This window comes from Pelodiscus sinensis, chromosome 11 (genome assembly GCF_049634645.1).
Source record: "Pelodiscus sinensis isolate JC-2024 chromosome 11, ASM4963464v1, whole genome shotgun sequence".
Lineage (NCBI taxonomy): Eukaryota > Metazoa > Chordata > Testudines > Trionychidae > Pelodiscus > Pelodiscus sinensis.
In genome coordinates this window covers 34,356,262-34,382,576 of record NC_134721.1, presented here as the reverse complement: position 1 = coordinate 34,382,576, position 26,315 = coordinate 34,356,262, and the positions used below count along the sequence as shown (strand labels likewise).

Below are 26,315 nucleotides of genomic sequence, written 5' to 3'. Positions count from 1 at the left end.
GGAAGAATTTTCAAAGGCATCTAAATCACTTAGCAGCAAAGTCCCATTGACGTTCAACAGGATGCATGCTCCTAAGTCACTTATGAGCTTTTGAAAATTGTATCTTTTATCTAGGCATCTTATTCACGCTCTCTCCACGCCTTTTTATCCAGAGACGATCTATGGATACTATGCACAGATAAACCATGCTCCTTAGATATACGGAAAACTAGCCTTCAATCCCAGGAGGAAGCTCCTACATTTCCTCTTGCATCTTGTGCACGATCCGTCCCCGTGGACGCCGGGGGCACTGGTCATTCTAGGCATGCAGCTGACGCCGCCCTCTGAGAATGCGGGAAAGAGGAGGGCAAGTTTCACCACTAAACAGTCCGCCCCCGTTTGCAGCCCTTTCTGGACGGGCAGCCCAAAGCCTGCCCTAGCGCGCTCCACGAATCAGTCTGCCCGCTCGCTGGGGCTGGCTCGTGCACTTGGCCCGGGGAGGAGTTTGCAGGCCGCTTCTCCGGCGGGCTGCAGTGCAGCTCTAGCATTGGCCCGCGCGGCAGCGCGGAGGAGGGGGGGCAGCCCTTGGTGCGCTGGCTCGAGGAGCAGGGTGGGGAAGGAAGAGCCCGGCTGCCGCTCACTCGGTCGCTGGCTGCAGCTCGGAGCAGGAGTCCCCCCGCCAGCGCCGCCGGGGCAGAGGGTGAGCCGGGAAGGGGGGGGGGGTAGGGAGTGGCTGCGCGGGGCGGTCGGTGCTTGGCGGTGCCGCCTAACCCACCGCAGCAGTTTCACTTGCCAAGGAGCTCGAAGCTGGCGGAGAGTCGGGACTCCTGGGTTCTGCTCCCGAGGCGCGAGTCGGGTCAGGACGCTTGGGCTCCGGTCTCTCTCGTGAGAGGGGAGTGGGGTCGAGCGGTTAGAGCAGAGTGGGGCTGGGAGGCAGGACTCCTGGGTTCCTTTCCCGTCTGTGGGAGGCAGGACAGGCACTGCAATGGCTCCCTGGGGTGGGGGCGGGGGTGTGGTAGTGGCATATTTTCCTTTGCCTCAGTTTCCCTGTTTGTCAGGGTGCGACCATGAGGCCCAGAATGTTTGAGCGTTGTTTTCAGTACCTAGAAAGCGTCAGAGTCTTAGCTCTGGGGGCCAGGAGGGCAGCCTTTTCCTGCTCTGCAGGCTGGTCGCTGCTACCACTTTTCTTCCTTGTTGAAGGCAGCGGGCTTGGCACTGAAATGGGATCCCCTCCTGTCTCATTCCAGCTGTTCACTGCCAGGGGATTTGATTCCAAGGGTGTGTGTGTGAAATCTGTAATCAGTAAAACTTGTGAAGTTGGCTCTTTGGGCTTGCAACAAGAGGGATGGGGGGAAATTAATGCTCTCACATTTTAAACCAAGCTGTGGGTGTCTGGAACTGCCTTTTACATTTGGAGCTGGACTTCAGGGTATCATTTACCCATCATCGTCTATATAAAGCTCTGCTGGTCCCCAGGAGGGTTTGTTTTACACCTATATTATATGTCTCCATCTAGCACTATCTACATCTGGCACCATCTACATCCAGCAACATGTCTTACATAATTTTAGAAACCAACTGTGAAGTTTATAATTAACTATCTTTAGAATATCTTTGGCAAACTGAGATGCTTGAATAGATGTCATGTTCCAGATGAGGGGATAAAGGGCTGATTCTTACATTAGACCTCTTGACACCAGCAGAGCAATAAGAGCCTTGGGGTAAATGAGAAGCAGGCAGGGTATGGCGATAGCTGGGTAACCACACAGATGTTCCACTTAGTTCTTTCTATGTAAATCTAGAGTAATTCCATGGGACCCCATTTACTCTTTTGTTCCTGAGAGCAGAATCTAGCCCAATGTAAGAATATTGAAATTACCATCAGGTCCAGGATCCTGCCTCTACATTGCCCAGTTCCTGCTGCTTCAGGGGAAGATGCAAGAAATTTGTAGAAGACAAATATGAGGTTACTTGGCCCAAAGGGAAACTTCCATCTCACCCCAAAAGGTAGGTCAAAGTACCTGGATCAACCCAGACAGCTGTTTTTGTCATCTGCTCTTAAAAATCTGCAGTGGTGGAGATTCCTTAGTTTCCCTGGGTCATTTATTCCAATGCTTAACTAATGTGACAGGAAGTTTTTCCTAATGTCCAATTTAAACCACTCTTGCTGCCATTTAAGCCCACTACCTCTTTTAAAGTATTTGTTACATTATTATTTATATTTCAGTAGCAACTTGAGACCCTAACAGAGAATGGGATCCTACTGTGCCTGGCACTGTACAGACAGATATTGACCCTGCTCCAAAAAGTATACCATGTAAACCCACAGAGCAGATAAAAGGTGTTAGTGGAAACAGTGAACTGGCAAAGGGAGGGGAAGAGCCTAGAACCCATTTTTTTCTGATGCTCAGCCACATCTTAGCCACTAACCTGCATTACTTTCTTCTTACAGGAGCTTCAGGGGGTAGCTGAGTTAGTTTGTTACAGAAGAAAACAACAAATGGTCTGGTAGCACTTTATAGACATGTTTTGTTAGTCTGTAAAATGCTACCAAACCATTTGTTGTTTTCTTCTTACAGTTAGACTCGTTTTATGGGTTCAGAAGTTTGGTCCTACCTTTACCTTCTTTAGTTTCCCCCGTGTTCTTGGATGATTCTCTCCTCTCCAACTGGCCAAGGCAAGGAGCAAGTTCAAATGCTGCACGGTGTCACTGGCGTTCTGTAACTTAGCCAGCAGCAGGTGCTTGCCATAGGAATACCTGCCACTAGCCTGACTTTGCACTGCCTGGCACCTAGATATCGCAGGTATGCTGGCACATTATTGGCTACTAACAAAGCTAATATCTTGGGCGTCCTGGAATAAAGAACTTCTTAAGGTTGGCCTTGCTCCCAAAGCCCATCTGCTTTGCTATGCCAATCCCTCCCCATCGCACTGTGCTGCTAGGCTAATATGGTCTCTCGTGGCATTTTTGTAACTGCAGGTTGAACCTCTCTAGTCCGGCACCTCTCTGTTCCGGCAGCATCCGTGATCTGGGATGATTTTAGTTAGCCCCGTGTTCACTTATCATGGGTGTGTGGCTAAGTTTCCCACGGTCCCATAAAGTTTGTTTACGGCCACCACAGTCCTGGCTTCCAGTGTTCTGTGCTGTTACTTAGCTCTAATTTACTCTTAAATGTCTTCTAGAGCCCAGTAAGCAGTGGAATTGTTGGTAATGCTGCTAGACAATATTGTCCTCTGATGATCAGGCAAATTCTCTGGTTTGGCACCAGTCAGATCGCAACGGTGCTGGACTAGAGAGGTTCAACCTGTAATGATCTGTCAGAGAAGGGTAGTTCTGAGTGCGTCACCCCTCTTGTGGGACTTGCACATACACTTTACTGCCTAGCTCCGTTGTGAGCTAGCTTAACTTGGAGTTAACTGCAGGGCAAGCCAGTGTAGGGAGGAGACAGAACAAGGGGAGGAGGGACTCCAGGGTGGAGAGTGCTAGAATGGGAAGTACCATGAGAGAAAGAATGTTCTTTTCAGACTGTTTTGCCACAGAGCTTTGTGTTCTGTTTTACAGGGTCAGGAAGAATAATTTTTGTTGGGGGGGGGGGGGACACAGGATTGGCTTTAGGCTTTTTTGGGGGATGGGTAATGTTATTGGATAAAACAGGGGATGGGGATGTAGGCTGTATTCACTCTACAGATAAATCTGTCTTGGGAATTTTTAAAACATTGCTCTTCAGGGCAAAAGTTTTCCCTGGAGCATTAAACAAATAGTTTTCAGTGGGTTGGGTGAGGGGAATGACCCTTCCCTGCCCTTGTAATGCAGAGACATATGTGGGGCTGGAAAGGTGAAACTTCTTTTAAGAAGATGATCCCTGACAGACACAGCCATCTAGTGGATGTATGGGAGAACCAGATGGATTCTCTGCTAAAGACTGTCCCTTAGCATGCTTCCAATCCAAACTCTCTGTGCTTATATTGTATTAGAAAACTAGCCAGCACGTGTCAGGGGGAAACAGGGGAATGTTTTAAGGTGCAGGTCAGTGGAGAATCTGGCCCTAGGAGTTGGAACTTCTGGCTAAGATCCCAGATCCTGATTTTGCTTATGCCAGTGTAAATCAGGAGCAGTTCCACTGAATTAATTGGTGTAACACTGGCTTTTCACCAGTGTATGTCAATAGACAAAGCTTTAGTCTCAAAAGCTAAAGATTGGGGGGGGGAGGAGGCTGATTCTCCCTTGTAAGCACATCATGGAGTCTTGATTTAACTCTTCTGCAGAGTGGGTGCAAAACTAGACTGCTAGGTGCCCCAGAATTCACCACTTTGTTAATCCTGTTCTATGTCTGTAATTTAACTGAAAATGGAGTCACATTGGCAAAAACCCAGGGTAATGCTGTGGCTAATCAGCCTGAGTGTGAATGAGTGGAAAGCTCTGATTTGGCTACTGGCTTACCTCCACTCTATACAGGTATCAATTACTATACAAACCACAGATGGGGTGGGGACTGGAAGTAAAACAGACTCAGGACAAGCACAGGACTGGGATTTAGGAGACCTGGGTGCTATTCCTGACTTTGCCCTGGCCTGCTCAGTGACTTTGAGGAAGTCCTTTTCCCCTCTGTGTGCCTTAGTTTCCCCTTCTGTCAGATAAGGATAATAATCCTGAGCTCTTTTGCAAAGTGCTCAGACCTACAGGTGACAAGAGCTATGGGTTATTATTAAAGATTCTGCAAATTAAGCTGTTCAATAACCCAAGAAATTTCTGTGATTTTTTTGTTTTGTTTTGTTTAATTCCTATGCTAATAAATAAGCATTTCCTCTCAGTGTTTACAATGCCAACACTGGAGCACATGCCAAGGAATCAATCTCTTGCTATTGGTCCAGTCCCCCTGCTGCTGAAGGCCCTCATCCTGCAGTGGGATGGGATGAAGAAAATTGGGACAGTGTTGTAAACTCTTGGGAGTGGGCCTGTCTCAGTCCTTGTTTGATCAGCACTTAGCACAGGCTACGTCTAGACTGCAGGATTTTTGCTCAAGAAGCTTTTGTCAGAAGAGATCTTCCGCAAAAACTTCTTGCACAAGAGCGTGTCCACACTGCAAAAGCGCATTAAAAAAGCGATGCGCTTTTGCAAAAGAGAGCATCCAGACTGCATGGATGCTTTCTCGAAAGTAAGCACTGATTGGTATGCACAGAATGGCCACCAGGGCACCTGTGCGTTTTCCTCTTTCCTCTTCCCCATCCACACACGCCTGTTTGCGAAAGAACTCTTTCACAAAAAGGCTTCTTCCTCATAGAAAGAGGAATACCAATCGTGCAAAAACTCCTCTGTTCTTTCGATTCACTGTCAATTTACTGTCAAAAGAACGCGCTTACAGTGTGGACGCTCTGCGAGTTTTTGCGGCAAAACAGCTGTTTTTGCTGCAAAAACTCTGTAGTGTTGACGTAGCCGCAATGGGGTCCTGTTCCAAGGGGCAGCTGAAATACAAGTAATCCCTCACTCAGGCATGATGCTTTTTACCAGTAGATTTCCAAGTGCTTTACAAATCAGTTTTGCCACTTTACAGATGGGGAAACTAAGGCACAGAGAGGGGAAGTAACTTGTTCAGTGTCATCCAGCAAAGCGGTTGCAGAAGCAAGCACTGAATTCAGGACTCCTGGGTCCCAGCCCACTGTTCTAGCCACTAGATCATATTGTCACTCCCTTACTAAATGCTATTGAATTTTAGCTTAGCAGAACTCTTAGGAGGTAGGTAAAGGAAGTGCCTCAGCCACGGACATCCTGCTGACTGGGTGGCAGAGCCCAGAGTAGAATGCAGCTGTTCTGACTCCCAGCTCACAGCAGTGTTACACATCGACTTCAGAGATGTTAAGTCCTGATTTATCCTGATGTGAGAGCACTACTGGGCCCTCAATGCCTTAGCTGCAAAAGCGTCCTTCCTACCTGGTTTGTCATAAAAGTCTTGTGTTAAGAATCCTGCCTTGCCTTTATTTCTATGTCCAGTAGAATTAAGTGTCTGAATAGCTGGAATTGGACTGGTCTGAACTTTTCTTTTTATGTTCCATCTTTCTCCTGACACATACACCAGAGTATCATTTCATAGGTTTGGGGTGGAAACTCCTGGAATGTGATCAAGAAGATCTGGGTTCTGTTCCTAGCTCTGCCCTTACTTGCTTTGACATGTTCCTCTTGGTTTTCCTCCCACCTTTCATATGTCTTGCCTGTTTAGATTGTAAACTCTTTGGAATAGGGATTGTCTCTTAGTATGGCCAGTTCCACACTGAAACTTTTGCCAGTACAGTAATGATGGTTAGGGGTGTGATTTCCCTCCCCCCCCAGCTTATTTTGTTCAAGGAATTGGTGTAAACTATACCAGCAAAAGCATGTTTGCCAGTTTAAGCTGCATCTGCACTAGGTATGTTTGCTGGAATAAATGTATTTGCATCGCTGTCCTGGCAAACCTTTCCAAGTGTAGACGAGGCCTTCCTATCTGCGCAGTGCCTAGCACAATTATTATTTATATTACCAGAGAGCCCAGGAATACCCGTCATGGATTAGGCCCCTATTGTGCTAGGTGCTGTACAGATGGGACAGAAGTTGGTCCCCGCGCCAGTGAGCTTAGCTCTAATACGAGAGACAACAGATGGATACAGGCAGATGGGGAGGGAAACAAGGACACAATGTTGGTAGGCATGATAGATAGGCAGAGATCGCAGCATAATAGCAGCCTGGGGTCAAGTTGTTTGTAGGCCTCCCAGCAGAGGAGGGATTTGAAGTTGGATGGTGAGGTGGCTTTGTGCATGTTCATAGGGAGCTCCTCCCAAATGGGAGAGGCTGCATGGGAGAGAGCACAAAGGACCATGTTTGAAAATGTAACAAGTGGGCAATGCAGGCTTGGCTTGCACCGTGGGCCAATCAGAGGTGACCATTGACAGCTCAACAGCAGAGGAGGCATGATAAACAGAGTGGGTGGGAGATTGATGGAGAAGTGCTGTGAAGGTGAACAGAAGCAGCTTATGCTTTATGCAGTGGGGGGATTCAAAGGGAGGGTTGAACTGGTTAAAGTGACAGGCTAGAAAAATTATTTTTGCAGCCACATCATTTCAAGCCAGGGGTCCCTAATTCCTTTTGGTTTCTTGGCAGTACAGTCATAAAAGCAGTTACCCATCATCTGTGATCTAGCCTGTGTTTGGTTTGTCCAGACTACGAGTCTCTGGTTCTTATTTACACTGCAGCCCCTTTACACCACTCTGCTAAAGTAAGGGCCCTAAAGTGGATGCAAAGGACCCTTTTACATGACCTGAGCCTTATTAGTGTAAATGAGAACTGGCTTGATCTGGCAGAGTTACATCATTGGGCGCTTTACCAATTATTTCAATGGACACAGCATCACAATACTAAGCACTGCCCCTTGAATAGCCAAAGTGCCATGTGCCTCAGCTCTCCCAGGGGAGGGCCTCTATCACAGGATGCCTTTGTTTTGGAGTCTGGGGGAGTGGTAGGCCATTGAATCCCTGATGGGAGGGGTTTCTATTAGCCTGTCAGAGCAGGTGCTGCAAGGAGCCGTTAAACTGAACCTCTAAGGCTTTGCCAAGAAGGAAGGACACAAAAGGGAAACTGTTCATCAGTAACAGGCACAAACAGGGCTAGGCTGCTATTTTTATAAAGAACAGGGCGTGGTGCACATTACAGAAAGGAATAGGCTGCCATTCACTGTGCAGGGCAGGAGGGGGTTACAGGGCTGCTCTGTTTTGTCACAATAGCCATTGAAATACAGAGTTCTAATCTGATCATGGTAAGATTCCCGGTGGAATCTTTAGAGGAGTTCCTTAGGCACCTTTAAAAATCCCATTCCATGACTGCCAAACATTTATATTTATCTCCTGGGTGCAAGCCATGTTGGGTGGCAGGTTTTCTTTCTGATATTATTATCCATAATAAAGCACTGCAGTTTTATACTCCCATTTCCCTGTCCGTAGTAAAACAGACTAGGATTGGTGACACTATGATAATAAATTAATACTTCTCTCTTAATCCATATGTCTCAGAGTGCATCGGTATCGTTCCAATTTTACAGGTAGGGAAACTGAGGCTCAGGGAGGGGCAGTCACTTGCCCAGGGTCACCCAGTAGGCCAGAGCCTGGAATTGAACTCAGGGTCCATCAGGCTCAGTCTTGCTGTAACGTCGTTGTACAGGCAGTCCCCGACTTACGTGGATCCGACTTATGTCGGATCCGCACTTACTAACGGGGCTTTTCTTGCCCCGGAACTCGCGGGCGGCGGGACCACCCAGACACGCAGTGGTCCCGCCACCGCGTCCTCTGGGGCGAGAAAAGCTGCTCCGGGTGTCCCTGGTCTGCTGGGGGGTCTCTGTGGCTTTGCTTGGGGTGTCCCTGGTCTGCTGGGAGGGGTCCCCAGCAGACCAGGGACACCTCGAGCAAAGCCACAGAGGCGGTGGGGTCCCGCGCCTCTGCGGCTTTGCTCCAGAGCAAAGCTTTGGAGGCGCGGGACCGCGCCGCATCTGCGGCTTTGCTCTGGGTGTCCCTGGTCTGCTGGGGTGGGGTGGGGAGGGCAGCTAGTGCGCCCCCCCAGCAGGCCAGGCTTTTGTTGTGGACGCCTGGGGTAGAGCAGCTGGGGTGCTGCCAGGTTGATCCTGAGGGGGACCTACCCGGCAGCGCCCCAGCTGTTCTGGCCCAGGCTCCAGATTCAGCCGCTGTTGAAATTGATCAGCGGCTGATTCCAGGAAGCTGGGGGAAGAGCAACTCTGCCTCGGGCTTCCTGTAGTCAGCCCCTGGTCAGTTTCAGCAGCAGTGGCTGAATCTGGAGCCAGTTCCGAGTTACGTACAAATTCAACTTAAGAACAAACCTATAGTCCCTATCTTGTACGTAACCCGGGGACTGCCTGTAATTGTACTGTGCTGCCAGTGGGAACCCAGAGTAGTAGCAGGAGGTGATTCGTTGTGTTGCATGTTCTAGTCCTTCTCCCCTTTCTATTGGGAGTCAGATCTCAGTGAGAAAAGCAACATTTTTGCTTAGCAAGTTGAGCGCCACAAAGCTTGTTTGTTACTGGGAGGAGGGGAGGTTTGGCACCACAGTGGCAGTCATGCTTCCGCGTTCCCAGTGGTGGCAGGAGCTGCGGGGGAAGCGGAGTGCACTGGGCAGGTGCATTCACTCCACTGTCCTCTGCTTCTAGGCTACTTCTACTCTACAGGCTTCTTGCACAAGAACTGTTTTGTGCAAGAGTTCTTGTGCAAAAGGTCTTCCACGAGCGTATCCACACTGCCATGTGCTTTTGCGCAGGAGTGTCCATGGCAGTGTGGACGCTCTCTTGTGCAAGAAAGCTCTGATGGCCATTTTAGCCATCGGGGTTTCTTGCGCAAGAAAATCATGTTGCCCATCCACACTGACTTCTTATGGAAGAACTCTTGCACAAGAGGGCTTATTCTTGGTGGGGAGAGGAATAACTCTTCCAGAAGAAGCCCTGTTTTCCGAAGCTGTACTGTAAATTTACTTGTGCAAGAACGCACGTGCAGTGTAGACACTCGGCAAGTTTTTGCGCAAGAACATTCTTGTGCAAAAAGCTTGCAGTGTAGACGTAGCCCTAGTGTATGTGGGAGTGAATGACTGCTCCTGCCGCATGGCGCCAGGACTCCCTCCCTGGGTGCTTTGGGACAGGGTGTCATGGGTGGGAGAGGGCAGAGTGATGGTGGGAAGAGGCAGAGCTTTGAGGGCTGGTAAAGGACAGGCTCCCCCAACCCTACCAGAAGTCTTGGGCTGGATTGTGCAATTGCTCCAGCTGGGATTGGCTTGCAGGTCAGGAGTTTGAGACCCCGGCTTAGAAAGACCTTTGCGTGTACACCTTTCCAGAGATCAGACTTATCCAGTATTAAAAATCAGCACTTATGAGGCCTGATGCTGATTTCACTTGTGGTGCTGCAAATCAGGAATAATAATAATAATAAAGTTGCTGGGGTGTAAAATTAGTGTGAGATCAGAATCAGGCACAGTATGTAACTCCATTGACTTCAAAATGGTCAAAATCAGGACTATCATGGGTTTTATTTTAAGGGGAAACTAAGGCCCACAAATGATTGGCTCCGCAGAAGGAAGTGTTCTCACAGCATCAGGCTGTCAGGGCTGTGCTTGGTCAGTGCCTCTACCACTAACTAGTTCAAGGAAAAGAGCTATCACTATACCTGGTGCCTGTGTCTACATTGGCACCCCTTTCCAGAAAAGGGATGCTAATGAGACATATCCCACGCGGCATTTGCATTTACATGGTTGCCGCTTTTTTCCGGCTCGGGGTTATGCCGGAGAAAAGTGCCAGTCTAGACGTGATTTTCCGGAAAATAAACCCTTTTCCGGAAGATCCCTTATTCCTACTTGAAAATAGGAATAAAGGATCTTCCAGAAAAGGGTTTATTTTCCGGAAAATCGCGTCTAAACTGGCGCTTTTCTCCAGCATAACCCCGAGCCGGAAAAAAGTGGCAGACATGTAAATGCAAATGCCGCGGGGGATATTTAAATCCCCCGCAGAATTTGCAATTGCGATGTGTCTCATTAGCATCCCTTTTCTGGAAAGGGGTGCCAATGTAGACACAGCCAATGTGTGGACAAGAGCTGCAGCTGCTATAAATTGACATAGCTCCATTAAAGTTAATGCAGCTGTACTAACAGGATCTGTCCCAATACTTTTAAGGTATGAAAGTGAGGTTTTGGGGCAAACCTCTATTTTCAAAGAACTAGGGGTGGTGCTTCCTGCTCACTATGCTCACCAACCTCCCTGTCTTTGGGGGTAAGCATGCCTGGCTCTCCTCCCTGGCTACTCCCCCGCCCCCAGCCGCAGCTCTGGCCTCTCAGCCCTACTCTGTGGCCTCTACCTGGGCTCTTGCTCCCCCCTCACCCTCCCTCCAGCCACAGCCAGCCTTGGCCCCCTTGCCTCCCCCTCCCCAGCCACTCGCCCTCCCCCCTCCATCTGCAGCCAGCCCCGGCCTCCTCCCTGCCCTCCTCCCTTCCCCTGGTGTCACTTAAGAGCCCATCCCAAACAAAAAGAAAAAAATTTAAAAGCATACAAGTTAACACAAATATAGTATCTTCTGTTGAGATGGTTTCCCATCACCAGCCCAAAGCAATTTTATTCCTACCCTAATCCCTTTGAGGCTTTTTTTCCCATTGTTGTGGTTGTTTCTGTGGAATTTGATGGCTGAGATAGAGCCTGACCATTTTGTTCTAACGAGGAATTCACCTCTAACAACTTTTCCCATCTCAGTTTCCACCACTACGTTCTCAGATTCAGGGGATAGCCAAGCTGAAATTCTGTCCCCGATATCCATCAGGGCCATCTGAGAAGATAACTTCTGGGCTTACTCCTGGGATCCAACCGTGTTGTGACATCACTTCATTTATTTGGGTCAGTACTATGTATGGTCCCTCACAAAATGTATCCAGTGTAGGGCTTTTGTCCACCTTCCTTCAAGGATTGTGGAACCAGACTCATCTCCTCTTTTAAAAGTTTCTGTAAGTGCCTTTCTATCATAGAGCCTTTTCATTCTGTCAAATGCTAGCTTCAGACTTTCCCTAGCAAAGGTTTGAACCTTTGCAGGTTTGGGTTGTAGGGTTTCTGCCGAGTCCAGATAGTTCAAATCCCTTTGTTCATGGGCATCCGGGTGGCTTAGGCAAGGGAAAGCTCTGCCTTCCCAAACCACCAGCCACCCACACTCTGCTCCCAGAGAGCCTATTGTAGGCATTTTTGGGGCGGAGTGTTGCTGTCCCCAGAGCCTGGCCTCCTCATGCTTCTGGCTGGTAGGGTTACCAGCTAGCTTCAGAAAAATACCGGACACTCTTGATGTGGTGGGGGAAGGGACCAGCTGGGAGGGGAATGGAGCTGACCGGGGGGGGGGCGGGAAGCAGAGCTGGGGGGGTGTCAGGGGCAGTGGGGCTGGCCGGGGACATTGGAGGGGCAGCCAGTGGGAAGCTGGGCTGGTAGGGAGGGGTTGGGGGGAGCAGGGTTGACCCGGGAGGAGAGCGGGGGGGGGGGATAGAATCGGCCGGCAGGGAGTGGGACTGACCTGGGCACATGCAGATCCCAGGGCGCTGCCTGTCCCGTGTATGGTCCTGGTGATTCACAAGCGAGTCTGGATACGGCTCCACAATGCTCTTGAACAGCGCTCAGGAGCACAGACAGGGCTTCTCCTCCTCCCCAAAGCATTACTCCTACGTCAGACGCAACAGAGGCTCCCAGCGCCGATCGCGTCCCGCCTCCCAGCCACTCCCCCCGTCCCTGCCAGGCTTCTGTTGGGCGCCCAGCTGGAAAACCAGAAAATACTGGAAATTGCACGTCTGGTATTTTCTGAATTTTTTTACCGGACAGAGGGCGCAAAAACTGGTTGAATACCGGACACCTACAACCCTATTGGCTGGGGAGGCTGGAACCACCTCCTCCCATAGTGCTCTAGAAGCTGCGTTGCATGCATGCTCCTCTGCCCTCTCTTTCCTCTCTCTGGTGTTCCAGGGAGGCTGGGGAGCGCTCAGCAGAGTGGGTGGGGCTGTAGATGAGGCTGGCGGCCTGCCTTTGCTCACCCCAACTGTACCAACCATCCATGCCTTTGTTCCACTTCAAAAGCTCCATACAAGAGAGTGCTTTAGCATCTGCCAAAACATGAGGAGTGCTGGGGTACACATTGATGGCTGTTCTAAGGCCTTGTCGACTCTTGGATTGCCATCGTGGCTCAGCAGCAGCAGGTGGCAATATGAGTGTAGACACCACTAATGCTGATGGGAGAGTTTCTCCTGTTTGGTGTAGCTGGGGGTTGGGTTACTTAACTGCTCAGGGTATGCGTGGATTTTTCAAACCCTTAAGCGATACAGCTGGTTCAACCTGACTTTTCAGTGTAGACCAGGATTCAGTTATCAAAAGGAATGGAATATGCTGGTTCTAGTCCCTTTGATACTATTTTTTAAAGTTTGCCAGCTGACCTGTCCCTCAGACCTGCACAAAAAAACAAAAAAAACCCCCACTGTTGAAGCACTTTGGATTCAAAGTTTCTCCCTTGCTCTATGTGTAACTCACCCAAGCTTGCAGATCTGGAGAAGAAGTCATTCATTTGGACCCCTGCTATGGTCACTGTTACTTGATTTTTAATTGGGTAAGCCTTAGACCATTTGTGAAGTAGTCCATTAGCTAATAGCTACCAGGTATTGCTTGTCAGCCTCTGTCTCAGACAAAGTTTCCAAGAACAGCAGTGGCAATATACTCTGTTGGCATCCCCTCATGATACACTACAAAGGGGTTCTCCCTGTTTTAGGGGGGCCTTCTTCGCAACGCAAATGGCACATTTCTTGCACCAACTGTCTATATTTTGGCTGCTTTTAACCAACAGAACTTGTCCCTAGTTTGTCTAAGGTTTTTGCAACCCCAAAATTTCCTACAGTGGTAAGATCATGAGATAACCTTAGGACATTTTTTTTTCAAAGTATTGAGTTACCACGGGGTCTCCACTGCGGGCGGGGATGACGGACGGACGGACAACACACACAGGAGAAACTCTCCCATCACCTCCCCTTATGTTCCAGAGTACCTGAGTCGATGAGCGAGTGATCAGTGATCAATTTAGTGAGACTTTACTAGACCCTCTAAATCAACCTGTGAGGGATCAATTGCTGCAGTGTTGATCCTGTAAGTATAGATCTGCCTGAGACTAGAGAAAGGGAGGTCTTCCCGTTCCCTTGAGCAGCTAATTCCTTTCTTTTCTTTTTGGAGCAATTAGCTGTGCAAGAGGCCTGTCTGGACAAGGCTTCAGCATTACCATACTTATGGCCAGGCCTCTGAATGATTGCGAAATTGTAGCATTGTAATTTCTCCAACCTCCTGGAAAGCTGTCCTTCAAAGATTCCTGAATCTAAAGAGCCCTTACAGGGAAACATGACATAATCTTCCTTCCACACAAATAGTAATGAACACATTTTATAGATGTAACCACTGCTAAGAGCTCCTTTTGTGTGGTGCAATAATTTCTCTCAGGAGAACTTGGACTTTTTACTAGATTAAACTACCACCCTTTCAAGTGTTTGTATTCTTGTATCAGAACTGCCCCCCAATCTGTAAGCACTACTGTTTGTTTCCAGAATGAAAGGGGTGTGAATCATGTCTGGGGCAAGAGTCTTAATCAACTCTGAAAATGCTACATCATACTCTGCTGACTAGTGAAGTGTTTTCCCTTTCTCACCCAAACTGTGCAGTGGTTTTGCAATAGTGGCAAACCCACAAATAACCCTGAGTAACAGGAGTAGAGCCCTGAGAAACCCAGAACATCTGAGAGCATCTTGGGAGCTAGCCAGCTCTATTCAGCTTGCGTTTTCTTTTTCCCAGGGGAAATTCCCTCCTTTCCCCCCTGCTAATTGTGTGCCTACTACAGATCACCACTTTTTGGAACAACTCACGCTACTTTGGGCTCAGTTTCAAATCGGCCTCCTTCAGCATATCACAGACTATGTGTAAATGTTTTAGTTCCTGATCAAATGTTTAAGCATTCACCAGAATATCATCTCAGTATAACAAGACAGGCTGAGAGGGCATCCATATGATGCATTCTCCATTAGCCACTCACTGCACAAACCGAAACCCACCACTTTCAATTGTTACAAGCCTTGTCCTGCTTTGAAAGCTACTTTCCCCTTCTCTTTTGGATCCACTGCCATGTGCCAATACTAGGTCCATCCCTAGGCAAGTGCAAGGTCTGAGACATACACACCCTCCATCCTCAGTCCAGCCTGCTTCTTCCCGCCCCCTTTTCCAAAGCCCCCTCCCTGGAGTGATGCAGCCCAGGGGACAAGCAGGGGGCCTGGCACCAGCAGCAGGGGTCAAGCCCACCCTGAGGCTCACTGCAGCAGCAGGAAAAGGAGCAACCCAGCCCCACTCTGCTCTGCTCCCCTGGCTTCCAGCTGCATCACTCCACTTCCTGCCATCAGTGAGTTCAGGGGGCGATCCCGCCCCTTCTTGCAAGCCTGTCAGTGAGGAGCAGAACAGAACCATGGGGTGACCTGGGATCTCAGTGGCTTCCTCTGAGGGGCCGGTGTATAAATTCTCAGGTCTTGAGGGTTGCCGTTGAGCCCTTCATGGTATGCAGCCTTGAGTCTGTCTGCAGGCCAGGGCAGGGATTGTATTTTGGACTTCATGCAGGAGCCCAGAAATCTGAACCCAAGAGCTGCACCTCATGGTTATGGCCATAGCTATATACACCACCATGAAGATGCCATCCCAGGAGTCTCCATAGCTGACCTGATGGGTTCCACTAGCTGACCTTCCAACATTCATACATGTGGCATGCACACCCCTAGTTTGGAACTAAAAGTAAGCACTTGAAGAAGAAGAAGAAGAAAAAGCCCGTGTGCCATATGAGGAGAGATTAATAAAACTGGGACTTTTCACCTTAGAAAAAAGGAGATTAAGGGGAGGATATGATAGAGGTCTATAAAATCATGACTGGTGTGGAGAAAGTAAATAAGGAAAAGTTATTTACTTGCTCCATAACATAAGAACATGGGGTCACCAAATGAAATTAATAGGTAGCAGGTTTAAAATAAACAAAAAGAAGTATTTTTTCACATAACACACAGTCAACCTGTGGAACTGCTTGCCAGAGGATACTGTGAAGACCAGGTCTTTAATAAGATTAAAAAAACCAACTAGATACATTAATGGAGAATATTGGCTATTGGCCTCGATGGGCAGGAATCGTGCCCCTGCCTGTTTGTCAGAAGCTGGGAATGGGGGACGGGAGGGATTACTTGATGCTTACCTGTTCTGTTCATTCCCTCTGGGGCACCTGGCAATGGCCATTGTCAGAAGACAGGACACTGGGCTAGATGAACCTTTGATCTGACCCAGTATGGCCGTTCTTATGTTATTTAATTTTCTGCAGTCCATACAGAATCTGGTGCTGCCATCTTTTCTTAATGAGAACTGTGGGTAAGCCCCATGACTGGTTGAAGGCTTGATATGCCTCCCATTCCTGATACATTTCTGTGATGGCCTGTAGTGCCTCTTCCCATTTAGCTACTGGTAACCGGTGCGGCTGTTTTCATGGGTTGGTTTTTCCCGGTATCATGGGCAAACCCTCAGCCCCGCCTCTTCCTCTCAAGACCTGCCTCTGCCACCCATGGCCCCCGTGGGAGCCAACCCCCATTGTAGAGGCAACTCCCCAAGCATGGGTGGCCTGAACCCTCCCCCCCACAATCAGAGAATCAGGAGGGCAGGCAGGAGGTCCAGCTCCAGCATTCCTGGCTTCAGAGCATGGGGATGGCTGGCAGAGCTGAATGGGCGGGGGGGCAATCTAGTAGTTTGGGAAGGCATTGGGAAGACATACTAACGTGACGGGAGAGTGCTCTCCTCCACGTCTACCTTCGTCAGAGAGAGAAACTATGTTGACGACAGAGCATCTCCCATTGACCTACTGCAGTGTGGACACCGCTGTAAGCCAATCTAAGTTATATCAACTTCAGTCACGTAACTTATGTAACTGAACTGGTGTAACTTAGATCGACTTCAATGTTCGTGTAGACCAGCCCTTAGGTTGTTCTGCTGTTCCTGGTGCGAGTGTACAGCATGGTGCTGGAACGTGTCCAGCTCTGGGAGCTCACATTAGCCCTTGTTGTTTTCCTTTCTAACATTATTTACCAGATACCCAGCTCACATTTTGCAGCTGCAGTGCTTTTTCTCACTATTTGCTGTTTGCCAGAGACCTTAAGCAAAGGAAATGGGGTCAGTTCTTGTTTCAGATTTACAAGAACTATAGGAGCTAAGATTCCCTTGAAAATACACATCATGGATCACATGCCCACTCAATAGCCAAACTCCTGTTGTTATTGTTTAGCTGCCCAGATCTAAACAAAAACTAGGGCTGATCTTTGTACCCCCAGCTTTTCCCCTTCAGCTTAGTGCACCACCATTTCTCAAATTTAGGAGAAGGTCTTTCACTGCACTTGTGACATTCTGTTTTGGCCTTCCTTACATTGATAACATTCCTTTTTTGTGGCCGGTTTTGTTACAGTACCAGAACTTAACAAATTGTTTTCCTTTAACCTTTTAAATTCTTGCCAGTTTCCCATGTACACATTAGATTTATTATTTATCTAATAATTTAATAAGGTCATGATCCAGGTGAGAATCCCCTTTTCCATCATATATATTACATACAGAATTGTGTATACAGGGCTCAAGATCACCAGCTTCCATCTTCCTCACTAATAGCTGCTTCATCTTCAAAATTCAAGTTCTGTAGCAAATTCCAAAGCCTGTCAGAATGTCTTTGACCTTTTGCCGATATTGATCAGCATCTCAGGATCCAGCTGAGTATCTGCACATTGATCCATTGCCCATCTGTACTAGAAGGCCTTTGTGGTATCTGGATATGCCAGGACCATACGTTTTTTAGCTACTCTGCTAGATCAAGTGGGGAGTCTCCCCCCCCTCCTTTTTTAAAAAGATCTTAGCTGTGCCCTGGCTTGCTCAGATTGACAACTGACTCCAAACTGCATGTCAAGGGCCTGTACCATGTCTGCATTAAGGATGTTAAAAAGCAGTTAATTAGGTAACCATGTAACCATTAAAAAAATGGAGTGGTTATATGCTGCGGGCTCTGGAGTATAAAGCTTGTACTGCAGAGCCTGCAGTGCAGCCAGCTCCCTGGGAAGCCCACAGCACAGGATGGCAGCTGGCTCCCTGGCAGCTGGTGTGCGCCAGAAGCCAGCTTTTAAGACAGCTCCTGGCATGCACCAGCTCCTGCCTGCTCCCAGCGAGCTGGCTGCTGCTACCTCTGTATCAGAGGCAGCAGTGTGGGGCAGCAACTGACTCTGGCCTGCTGCCCCACTCTGGGTGAAGCCTGCCTCCTGGTGAGCCGGGTGCCGCTCCATGCACAACAGCATGGATTGGCAGCTGGCTGTCTGAGAGCTGGTGCATGCCTGGAGCCAGCGTTTAATCTGGTTCCTTTTAATCTGTACTGGCTCCCAGGGAGTTGGCTGCTGCCACACACTGTGGACTCTTGATAGAGAACCAGGAGCACAGAGTGGCAGCTGGCTCCCCTGGAGGGGGGCCGGGAACTTAGGTATAACCATGATGGTAACTGATACACTCATGCGTCTCAGTTAACTAACTGCTTGAACGGTTACACTATTACATCTCTAGTCTGGATAACTCCAGCTCTTTTCTGGGAGTAAGTTCTACAGCACGATCAGAGCTGGCCCACTCCACTTAGATGTGAATAACTCTCCTTTCTGTCCATCTCACAGCACGGGTTTGAGGTAAAATGTTAGAATGAGACCCAGGAGTTTTTTCCTAAAAGATGTCAGACTTTTGCATCACTGGAGCTGGTCCCTCTGGGGCTTTGTGGTATACAAACAGGGTTAGCCGCACACACTTTCAGTTGCTCCTGTAGGCTCTCTGACTTCTTCATTTTTTCTGTTTTGCCTTCCTCCCACCCATGCCCAAAGAATCAGCCAAAAGCCATGGGATGGATCTATATACTTTTTGTCTTTAAATGGAGGTTTTAATTCAATCTATAACAAAGTTCCACCCAGCTCATAACAGAGCTAATACTTGAAATGGTACCGCAAGAAGAGCTGCCCTCAAGAGAATCCTGCTTAATTAATTTAGCAGTCTGACATTTAAACCCATTCTGACTTGAGTTTTTAACAAAATTGATATGCTTTGGCGACTCCCCCTCTCATTACTACACATCACATGGCTTCCCACTCTACCTTTGGCACAAAGGTTTTTTTAAAAAAGTGGTTTTGTGGAGACAGTTTTTGGGGCTTTAAAGTCGAACGTAAAACAAACTCCTGGAGTCCAAACAGAGCTTTCTGCTGATTGCCTTGCATTTGTTTTTAAGTGGCTGGGAATGGAACACTGCAAATGTGGTTCACTTTGGAATGTTAAATGACTCGCTTGCAAAATTCATCATGGCTTGGGATTGTCTGGAGGAGGAAGAACTGGCCTATAGTGTCAGTACAGCTTGGCAGACGCTCTTTTTTTCTTCCCAGAAGTGCTGAGTCTACTGAGCATTGCAAAGAGGTCTGCTTGCTCTGAATAATTGTGTGTTTGACTGGAGTGTAAATAGGCCTGTGGTCAATAGTATTTTATGTTTCCTCAGTTGTTTTCATTATGGTAGTGCTGAGAGGCCTCAGCTAAAAGAGCAGAGGCTTATTGTGCAATGCGCTGTTGTAGGCTTGCAGCAATAGGTGGTCCCTTCCTTAAAGAGCTCATAATTTGTTCTCAAAGAGCTTTACATACATGAGCTATTTAACCTGCCCAGCCCTCCTCTGACTTAGGGCAGTGTTGTCATTTCTATTTTATCGTTCAGGGAGGCTAACACACGGAGAGGTGAAGAGACTTGTCCAGCGTCATGTAGGAAATCAGTAGTGGAGCCAAGAATCCAGGAATTCTTGTAGTGGTATTGAAAGAAAGGCATAAGTGGGACCAGTAATTGGTTAGTTGTCACTCATCCATCCCAACGATGGATGAGGAGTCGGGAAGCTTTTTGAAATACAGGAACATAAAATTGTTTATATTGGGTCAGTCCAATTAATCCATCCAACTCAATATTCCCCCATTTCATTCTGTATCAGACCAATGGGCCTACATAGTCCAGTATCCTCAACTCCTCCCATTAGATTAATAATCCATCTAGCATGGTACTTCCACCACTTTGCTATGTCAGCTCAGACCAATGACCAAATAGTATCCAGTACCAGTCCAGATGCATCAGAGAAAGTTGTAAATTCTACCTGATGGGCAATTCTGCAGAAGCATACTTATGGGAGAAGGGTGAGATTTTCAAAAGCATTAATGTGGAAGTTCCGAAAACACTTAGGCACGTTGGAAAATTTCACTTGATGTTTCTTCCTAACCCCAGGCACTTAGTGATTGTTTAAGACATGAAGTTTGGTCTGATTTACAATTATTAATCTTCTCAACATAACTATGGATTATATTCTTTGTTCACGTGTCTCTCGTTCACTCGCTTTTTTTTTTTTTTTTTTTTGGTGTCCTCCTGATCTCTGTGACTCATTCGTACACATTGGCTTGTGGAACTCGGTGCCAATCATGGAAAAGCAGAATTAATTTCAAAAGCAATGATCATTTTAAAGGTTACTACCAGGTGAACCTTTCTTGTCTGGGACTCTCTGGTGGGGCAACATTCATGGTCCAGCAGAACCATGGAAGTTGCTGGGCCAAAGAGCCTCTGGACCAGAAAGCCCTAGGAGCCCAGAAGCCTGGGCAGCCCCTGGGGGCAGCAGAGTCCCACTGCCCCAGCAGTCCCAGGACTGCGAGGGAGCAGCAGTGCCCCAGTGACCCCAGCAGCCCTGGGGTGAGGCTGAGGCAGCTCTCCAGGCCCAGGGGCAGCAGAACCCCAATGGCCCCAGCAGTTGTGTGGCTGGGGGTAGGGGATTCCTCTGCTGATGGACCCAGGGGGAGCCTGGAATTGACCTCCATTGGTCAGGTCCCTAGGGTGCCAGACCAGGGAGGTCCAACCTGGAAATAGTTACTGAACTTCTCCAGTGTAATTAAAATGACTGATCTTGACTAAGATTAAAAACCAATTGCTAACTTTTTTATCAATCTGTTTCATACAGTGTTTGACTGGAAGTGTAGAACCTGGCTTACGAAGGGTGGAGACAGGGAATGATCATACTCGGCTGCTGAGCTGACAGTTTTCATCTTCAAGAAAAGCTAGATCAGAACAAATTGACTGAGTGAAGATGTGTGTTCCTAATCTTCGCCTCCATTGGGAACATGTCACTTGTCCAACTTTTTAATGCCTCTCCATTCATTCTGATCAAAGATAAATCTTCTTGGATGTAATACATTTTGTTGATTCCAACTTTCCTGAAAAGTTATGGATGATCTGTGGATTTGTGGATAATCTCCCAGGAGACATCACACGTGCCTGGAATGAATGACCTGGGTCATTCTGTTACCTGTGACATCTCCAACAAATTTTAGAAAGAGAAATTATGAGTGGCTGGAATTAATTTCCTGAAGCATTTTGACAGTGAGAACTTTTCTCTTACATGTTACTGCTCAATTTCCAAACATCTTTTTATAAAAAATGGCAGAAAACATTTAGATTATTTTTAAGACTGTTTTTTAGGATCCAAAACGATACCCTCACCTGAGGGTTTATTTTAATTGCCAAGATGTCCACTAAGGTCCCGATCTACTTGAAGAGAGGCAGTCGGAAGGGCAAGAAGGAAAAGCTCCGAGACATCCTTTCTTCTGATATGATCAGCCCCCCCTTGGGTGACTTCAGACACACTATTCACATAGGGAGTGGTGGAGAGAATGATATGTTTGGGGATATTTCTTTCTTGCAAGGGAAGTTCCACCTTCTACCGAGGACTGAAGGTAGCCTAGATTCTGACAGGGGTAGCCACTGTGCAGTGCCATTTGAGTTCTCAAGAACTGCTACGATCTCTGGTCATGAGCAACCACTGTCTGAAACGCCCTCTCCCCTTCTAAAGAATGCCATCTCGCTGCCTGTCATTGGTGGTCCACAGGCTCTGATGCTACCCTCTACCCAGGCTCCACCAAAGCCTCCAAGGCTACACCTTGATGACAAATTTCAACCAGCGCTGCAAGGCAAGGAAGCTATGGCAGAACTGACTTCATCCAAGGACAACAGGACTTCTGAGCCTGCCCCTCATCGCTGCAGCCCCAATGAGCTGCTTGCTCAGAATGGGTTTGCTGAAGAAAAAAATAAAGATGAGCCCTTTATGTCCCATGCTGGTTCCCTGCTCTCCCTCCATGTGGATCTGGGGCCTTCTATCTTGGAGGATGTGCTTCAGGTCATGGATAAACACCAAGCTGGAAAAGCGATACAAGATTCTGGAAGGCAAGAAATCCTGACATGAAAATTAAAGGGACTTCGATGGGAGAAGGACTTTAAAATGTAGAGGTTTTGTAGATAAGATTTTTCCCCAAGGGGAATATGGTTAACTGGGCCAGCTTGAATTTAGTGAAATTTATCCTGTGTGGAATCCCAATTGTGGATCTAAGGTATTAAGCTTTTAGGAGTGTGTTGCTTACTTTCCCCAATGCCCATCATGCCAACATTTTTAATGTTGCTTCTTGCAGGCCTTTGAATGCTGCTCAGTACTGAAAAATGTATGAAGCCAAGATAAGTTCAGCAGCAGCAATAAATTGTGGCGTAGCAATAAGAACTTTTAACTTTACTGATATGAGTAAATTGTAAGGGATATTACTTTTTTAAAAAAAGCACTGTCATTTTAAACTATTTGTACTTGGTGTGATGTGAATGATATGGGGGAATATCAAGATATTAATTCAAAAGGATCCTGATTCTGACTGTACGAGAGACTATTTTACATAGAACTTTGTCAAAGTAGATCCTGTGAGAGATGCCATATTGCTGAGGTCCTTATTTAAAGGGAAAAAAAGCAGATTGGAATATAACCACATATACTTTGGGAATTTCTCATTAGCACTGTAATCAAGAATCACAGTTCACATTAGTCATGTAACTCGCTCACTGATGTAGTACAACTCAATCAAGTTGACCCATGCTATTCTAAATCAAATTGTCTTCCTATTTGTATTTACTGTTTTAAAACTTGATCACTTGCTGTTTGCCAGATAACCTGAATTTTCAAATGGATTGTAAGCAACTTTTATAACCTCTAAATTGGATTTTTTTTTAAATCTGCCATCTTATTAGTAAAGTAACTAGGAAAAAATCCATTGGGCTTTTACGATGATCCTTCTTTATAAAAAAGTTAGAGAACAGATTAGAAGATTGTAAATTTTAGCAGACATAAGCATAACTAGATTCAATGGTTGAAAGTTGAAGTCATCACACTCCAAGCTGGAAATAAGATGAAACTTTTCTACAGCAAGGATAATTAACCACTGGAACAAATTACCAAGGGATGTGGTGAATTCTCCATCACTTGGAGTCTTTAAACTGAGACACTCTAATTCAACCACAAATTTTTAAGCTTGATGCAGGAATTTGTGGGGATGTGTTTTGGCTTGTATTATGCAAGATAATGGTCCCTTCTGGCCTTTAAAATTGATGGTAATCTAAATTATACTGGCATTAGAACTGCAAAAATAATCAAGACAACAGATGATTCCATTTGCTCAAGTGGGTCTTATTTTCAAAGTTGCCTAAAAGATTTGGACTTCTAATTCCTATTAAAATTTCTTAGGTGGTTTTAAAATGTCAGCTCTTCTCTTATAGTGTGTGTTTGTTTGTTTGTTTATAATATTTTAGGTAGGAACTACAGTCTCAGTACTTCTGTATCTCTCATCACTAACTAGTGGACTTTATCCTAGTAGCATCCCTGTGATGTAGGGAAGTATTGTCCTCATTTTATACCTGGAGGAACTGAGGCAAAGGATAGATCAATGAGCAGATTTTTAAAGGCATTTAGGCTCGTTGGGCATGATCACACAGGTAATCCAGGGCTAAACCAGGAATTGAACCTAACTCTCTAGAGTTCCAGTTTTATAATCATTCTTTCACTCAATCAAATATCAAGGCCCTATGGTACTAGGCACTGAACAGATATTTTAATACAGAAGACCACTTCTGCCTCCACCATTTTACAATGTAAATACTGGATAGGACTGAGTGGGTAGAAACAATGAGTGAATAATAAAAGAAACAGCATGTAGCAAAGAAATAGTAGCCTCCAATTGTCTCTGTCGCAACCAGTATCAGACAAGAATGATTTGTAGGTGTCATGGCAGAGATAGGCTATAAAGGAGGGACTTAATAGACTGCTCAGCTGACTCTATGGAATAATTGAACTAACAATATGGGATAATTCAGACTTGCGTAGTTTTTTGGTTTAGGATTTTAAAAAGAGCCTACTGGAGTTAGAAACCCAGATCCCTCTGAAATTAAATAGGAATTGGGTGCCTGACTCCCTTAAAATCCTTTCAAATGTCCAGATTTGGGGTATGAGGCTATGAGCGAGGACATATTATAAGCACCTATTAGACCCCTTAGGCTCCAAGGTTCTATTCCCATCTCTGAGAGGTCAATGTAGTTTAATGCTTAGGAAAAGGAAACTGGGAGTCAGGACTCTTGAGTTTTCCTCCTAGCTCTGAGAGGGAGGGGGGATGTTGTCGTGTGCTTAGAACAGCAGTGAGGACCAGAACTCAGAGCTGTTCCTAGCTCTACCACTGATTTACTATGTGATCTTGAGCAAATCACAGCTCTCACTTCCCCGGTTTCTCTATCTATAAAATACTGTATGGATAAATATACCTTCCCTGCATCACACAAATATCAAGGAAGTGGGTCTGGCCCACGAAAGCTCATCATCTAATAAACCATCTTGTTAGTCTTTAAAGTGCTCCATTGTCCTGCATTTTGCTTCAACTACCCCAGACTAACACGGCTACATTTCTATCACAAATATCAAGGTTTGATATATGTAAAAAATATAAGACCCTGCTGACTTAAAGGCAGTAATTAAGTTCAAAGCAGCATCATTCACAGACATTTCTGGCAGCTTCAGTTCACAGTTAAGTTGTGCCCAGACTTAAGCAATTAATGCACTGACCTTCTGTTCCTCCCCACCCATCGGAATATGTTTTTCCGACAACATCTCATCGTCACTGATTTGCTGTTTTGTACAGTGTATCGTTTTGTTTAATCTTTTCTAGGGGGGAATAAATAATGACTCATTAAAAATAACAAGCTCTCATCTTGTCACTGCACAACTGTCTCAGCTCTTGTTTATGCTGCCCATCTGTTTCTGTTGGGAGGCTTTATAAAGGAGACAAATGTGTATGTGACTAAGGTGCCTTATAAGGCAAAGCTGCCTGAGAGAGGCAGCAACTTTGGTTTAAATAAGTGTTTTGCCAAATTTTCTAGCCCTCAGGCTGCAAAGCAGATAAATTGGACCAAATTCACCCTGGAGTATGTGGGAACACTCCCATGGCAGTCTCTGGGTTTCATTCTGGTCTGACTTTACACCAGTTTTAACTTTAAGGGGCCAGATTCTGAGCTGGTAAAGTCAACAGAGCTCCACTGATTTACCAGAGGAAAAGCTAGCCTTCTGTCTGCAGCGTAGTTACTCCTGATATACAGTGGTGTAATATAGACCAGAAATAGGTCCTCTGACTAAATGAGGATAAAAGCTGTCTTTTTTTTTCTAGCAGTGCTTCAGGATCACCAAAAGATCTGGGTCCCAAGGTGCTGTACAACCACATAACAAAAATACTGCCCCTTCTCCAAAGAGCTTGCCATTTCAGTGGGTTAAATAACTACACAAAGTGTAGGGCAATGGATAAATCTAGCTACTGGGGTGTAAATCTGTCAGAATTCATAAGAGTTGGAATGGATGGAAAATGAGAGTGACTTACATATCCTGGGGTCAGAAAGGGATATAACTGCATTGCTGTTTTCAGGACAGCTTATATGCCATGTCAAATCCACAGCTAGTATAAAGTGGTGTGAATCCATTAAAGACAATGGAACTATGCTGCCTTACACCTATTAGGGACTTGGCCTTATGTGTGAGTTATATCACTCCTGAATTTGGCTGTCTGTGCACCATGCAGCATACTATTCATGCTATCCTGTATTGGTACGTCCATGGCCCACATAGCCAGGGTATCTGAACACTTCACAATCATCAGTGAATATTTGTCCTCATCTCCCGTGAGATAGAGGGAGCCCCACTTTATAGTGGGGAAACTGCAAAACAGTACAGTAAGGGTACGTCTACACTACACGCTTATTTTGATATAAGCTATTTTGGAATAACTCCAAATAGCACGTCCACACTGCAAATGCCCATCGAAATAGCGTTGAGCTATTTTGAAATAGCGCGCCCACACTGATTGGAGGCTGAATCGCATTTAAAGCCCCTTGGAAGCACTTCGGGCAGGGCATCAGGACAGCAGTCACTTCCTGAAGCTGCTGCCTGAGGCTACCAGTCTCATGCTTAAAGGGACCCCCTGTGCGCCGTGTCTCAGGCTCTTCTCTTTTGCCTACCTGCTTGAGGGACAGCAAACTTTCCCCACTGTATGCTCTGGTTGCCCTTGTGGATGCCACAGCACTCCAGCCATGGAGCCAGACCTGCTGGAAAGCAGTCGCCTGCTCTTAGACCTCCTGTCGCACCCCTTGGTGCAGTTACTGCAGGCTACCCTTGTGGCACTGCAGGAACAGGACTCATTGCTCTCTGCGGGGCGCTTCCTCATTTCTCTGCACAGCCCCTCCCCCTCTCCCCTGTACACCGTGCACTGCCACTTCAGGCGCTGGGACACCAGTTCCGACTGGTGGGACTGGCTTGTTATGGAGCAGTGGGACGATCAGCA

General features: G+C 46.8%; 2 protein-coding genes across 5 annotated transcripts in view; both read left to right on the top strand.

The window, feature by feature from the left end:
- Positions 1 to 289: 289 nt before the first annotated feature.
- The window catches only part of DPF2 (double PHD fingers 2), an 88,512-nt gene continuing 62,486 nt past the window's right edge, over positions 290 to 26,315 (top strand). For all 3 annotated transcript variants that reach the window (XM_075939133.1, XM_075939132.1, XM_075939131.1), the window contains exons 1-2: positions 290 to 679; positions 1,865 to 1,986. In XM_075939133.1, the coding sequence (XP_075795248.1) occupies positions 305 to 679; positions 1,865 to 1,986 (497 nt within the window). In that variant the 5' untranslated portion in view covers positions 290 to 304. The remainder of the gene's footprint in view (positions 680 to 1,864; positions 1,987 to 26,315) is intronic.
- Positions 540 to 24,343, top strand: CDC42EP2 (CDC42 effector protein 2). Of its 2 annotated transcripts, none has more exons than XM_006136587.4 (2): positions 540 to 679; positions 20,594 to 24,343. In XM_006136587.4, exon 2 carries the CDS (start codon positions 21,158 to 21,160, stop codon positions 21,869 to 21,871), a length of 714 nt encoding a protein of 237 aa, XP_006136649.2. In that variant the 5' UTR covers positions 540 to 679; positions 20,594 to 21,157; the 3' UTR covers positions 21,872 to 24,343. The 2 variants fall into 2 exon arrangements, with proteins under 2 accessions (XP_006136649.2, XP_075795250.1); XM_075939135.1 differs by lacking the exon at positions 540 to 679 and adding an exon at positions 1,865 to 1,986.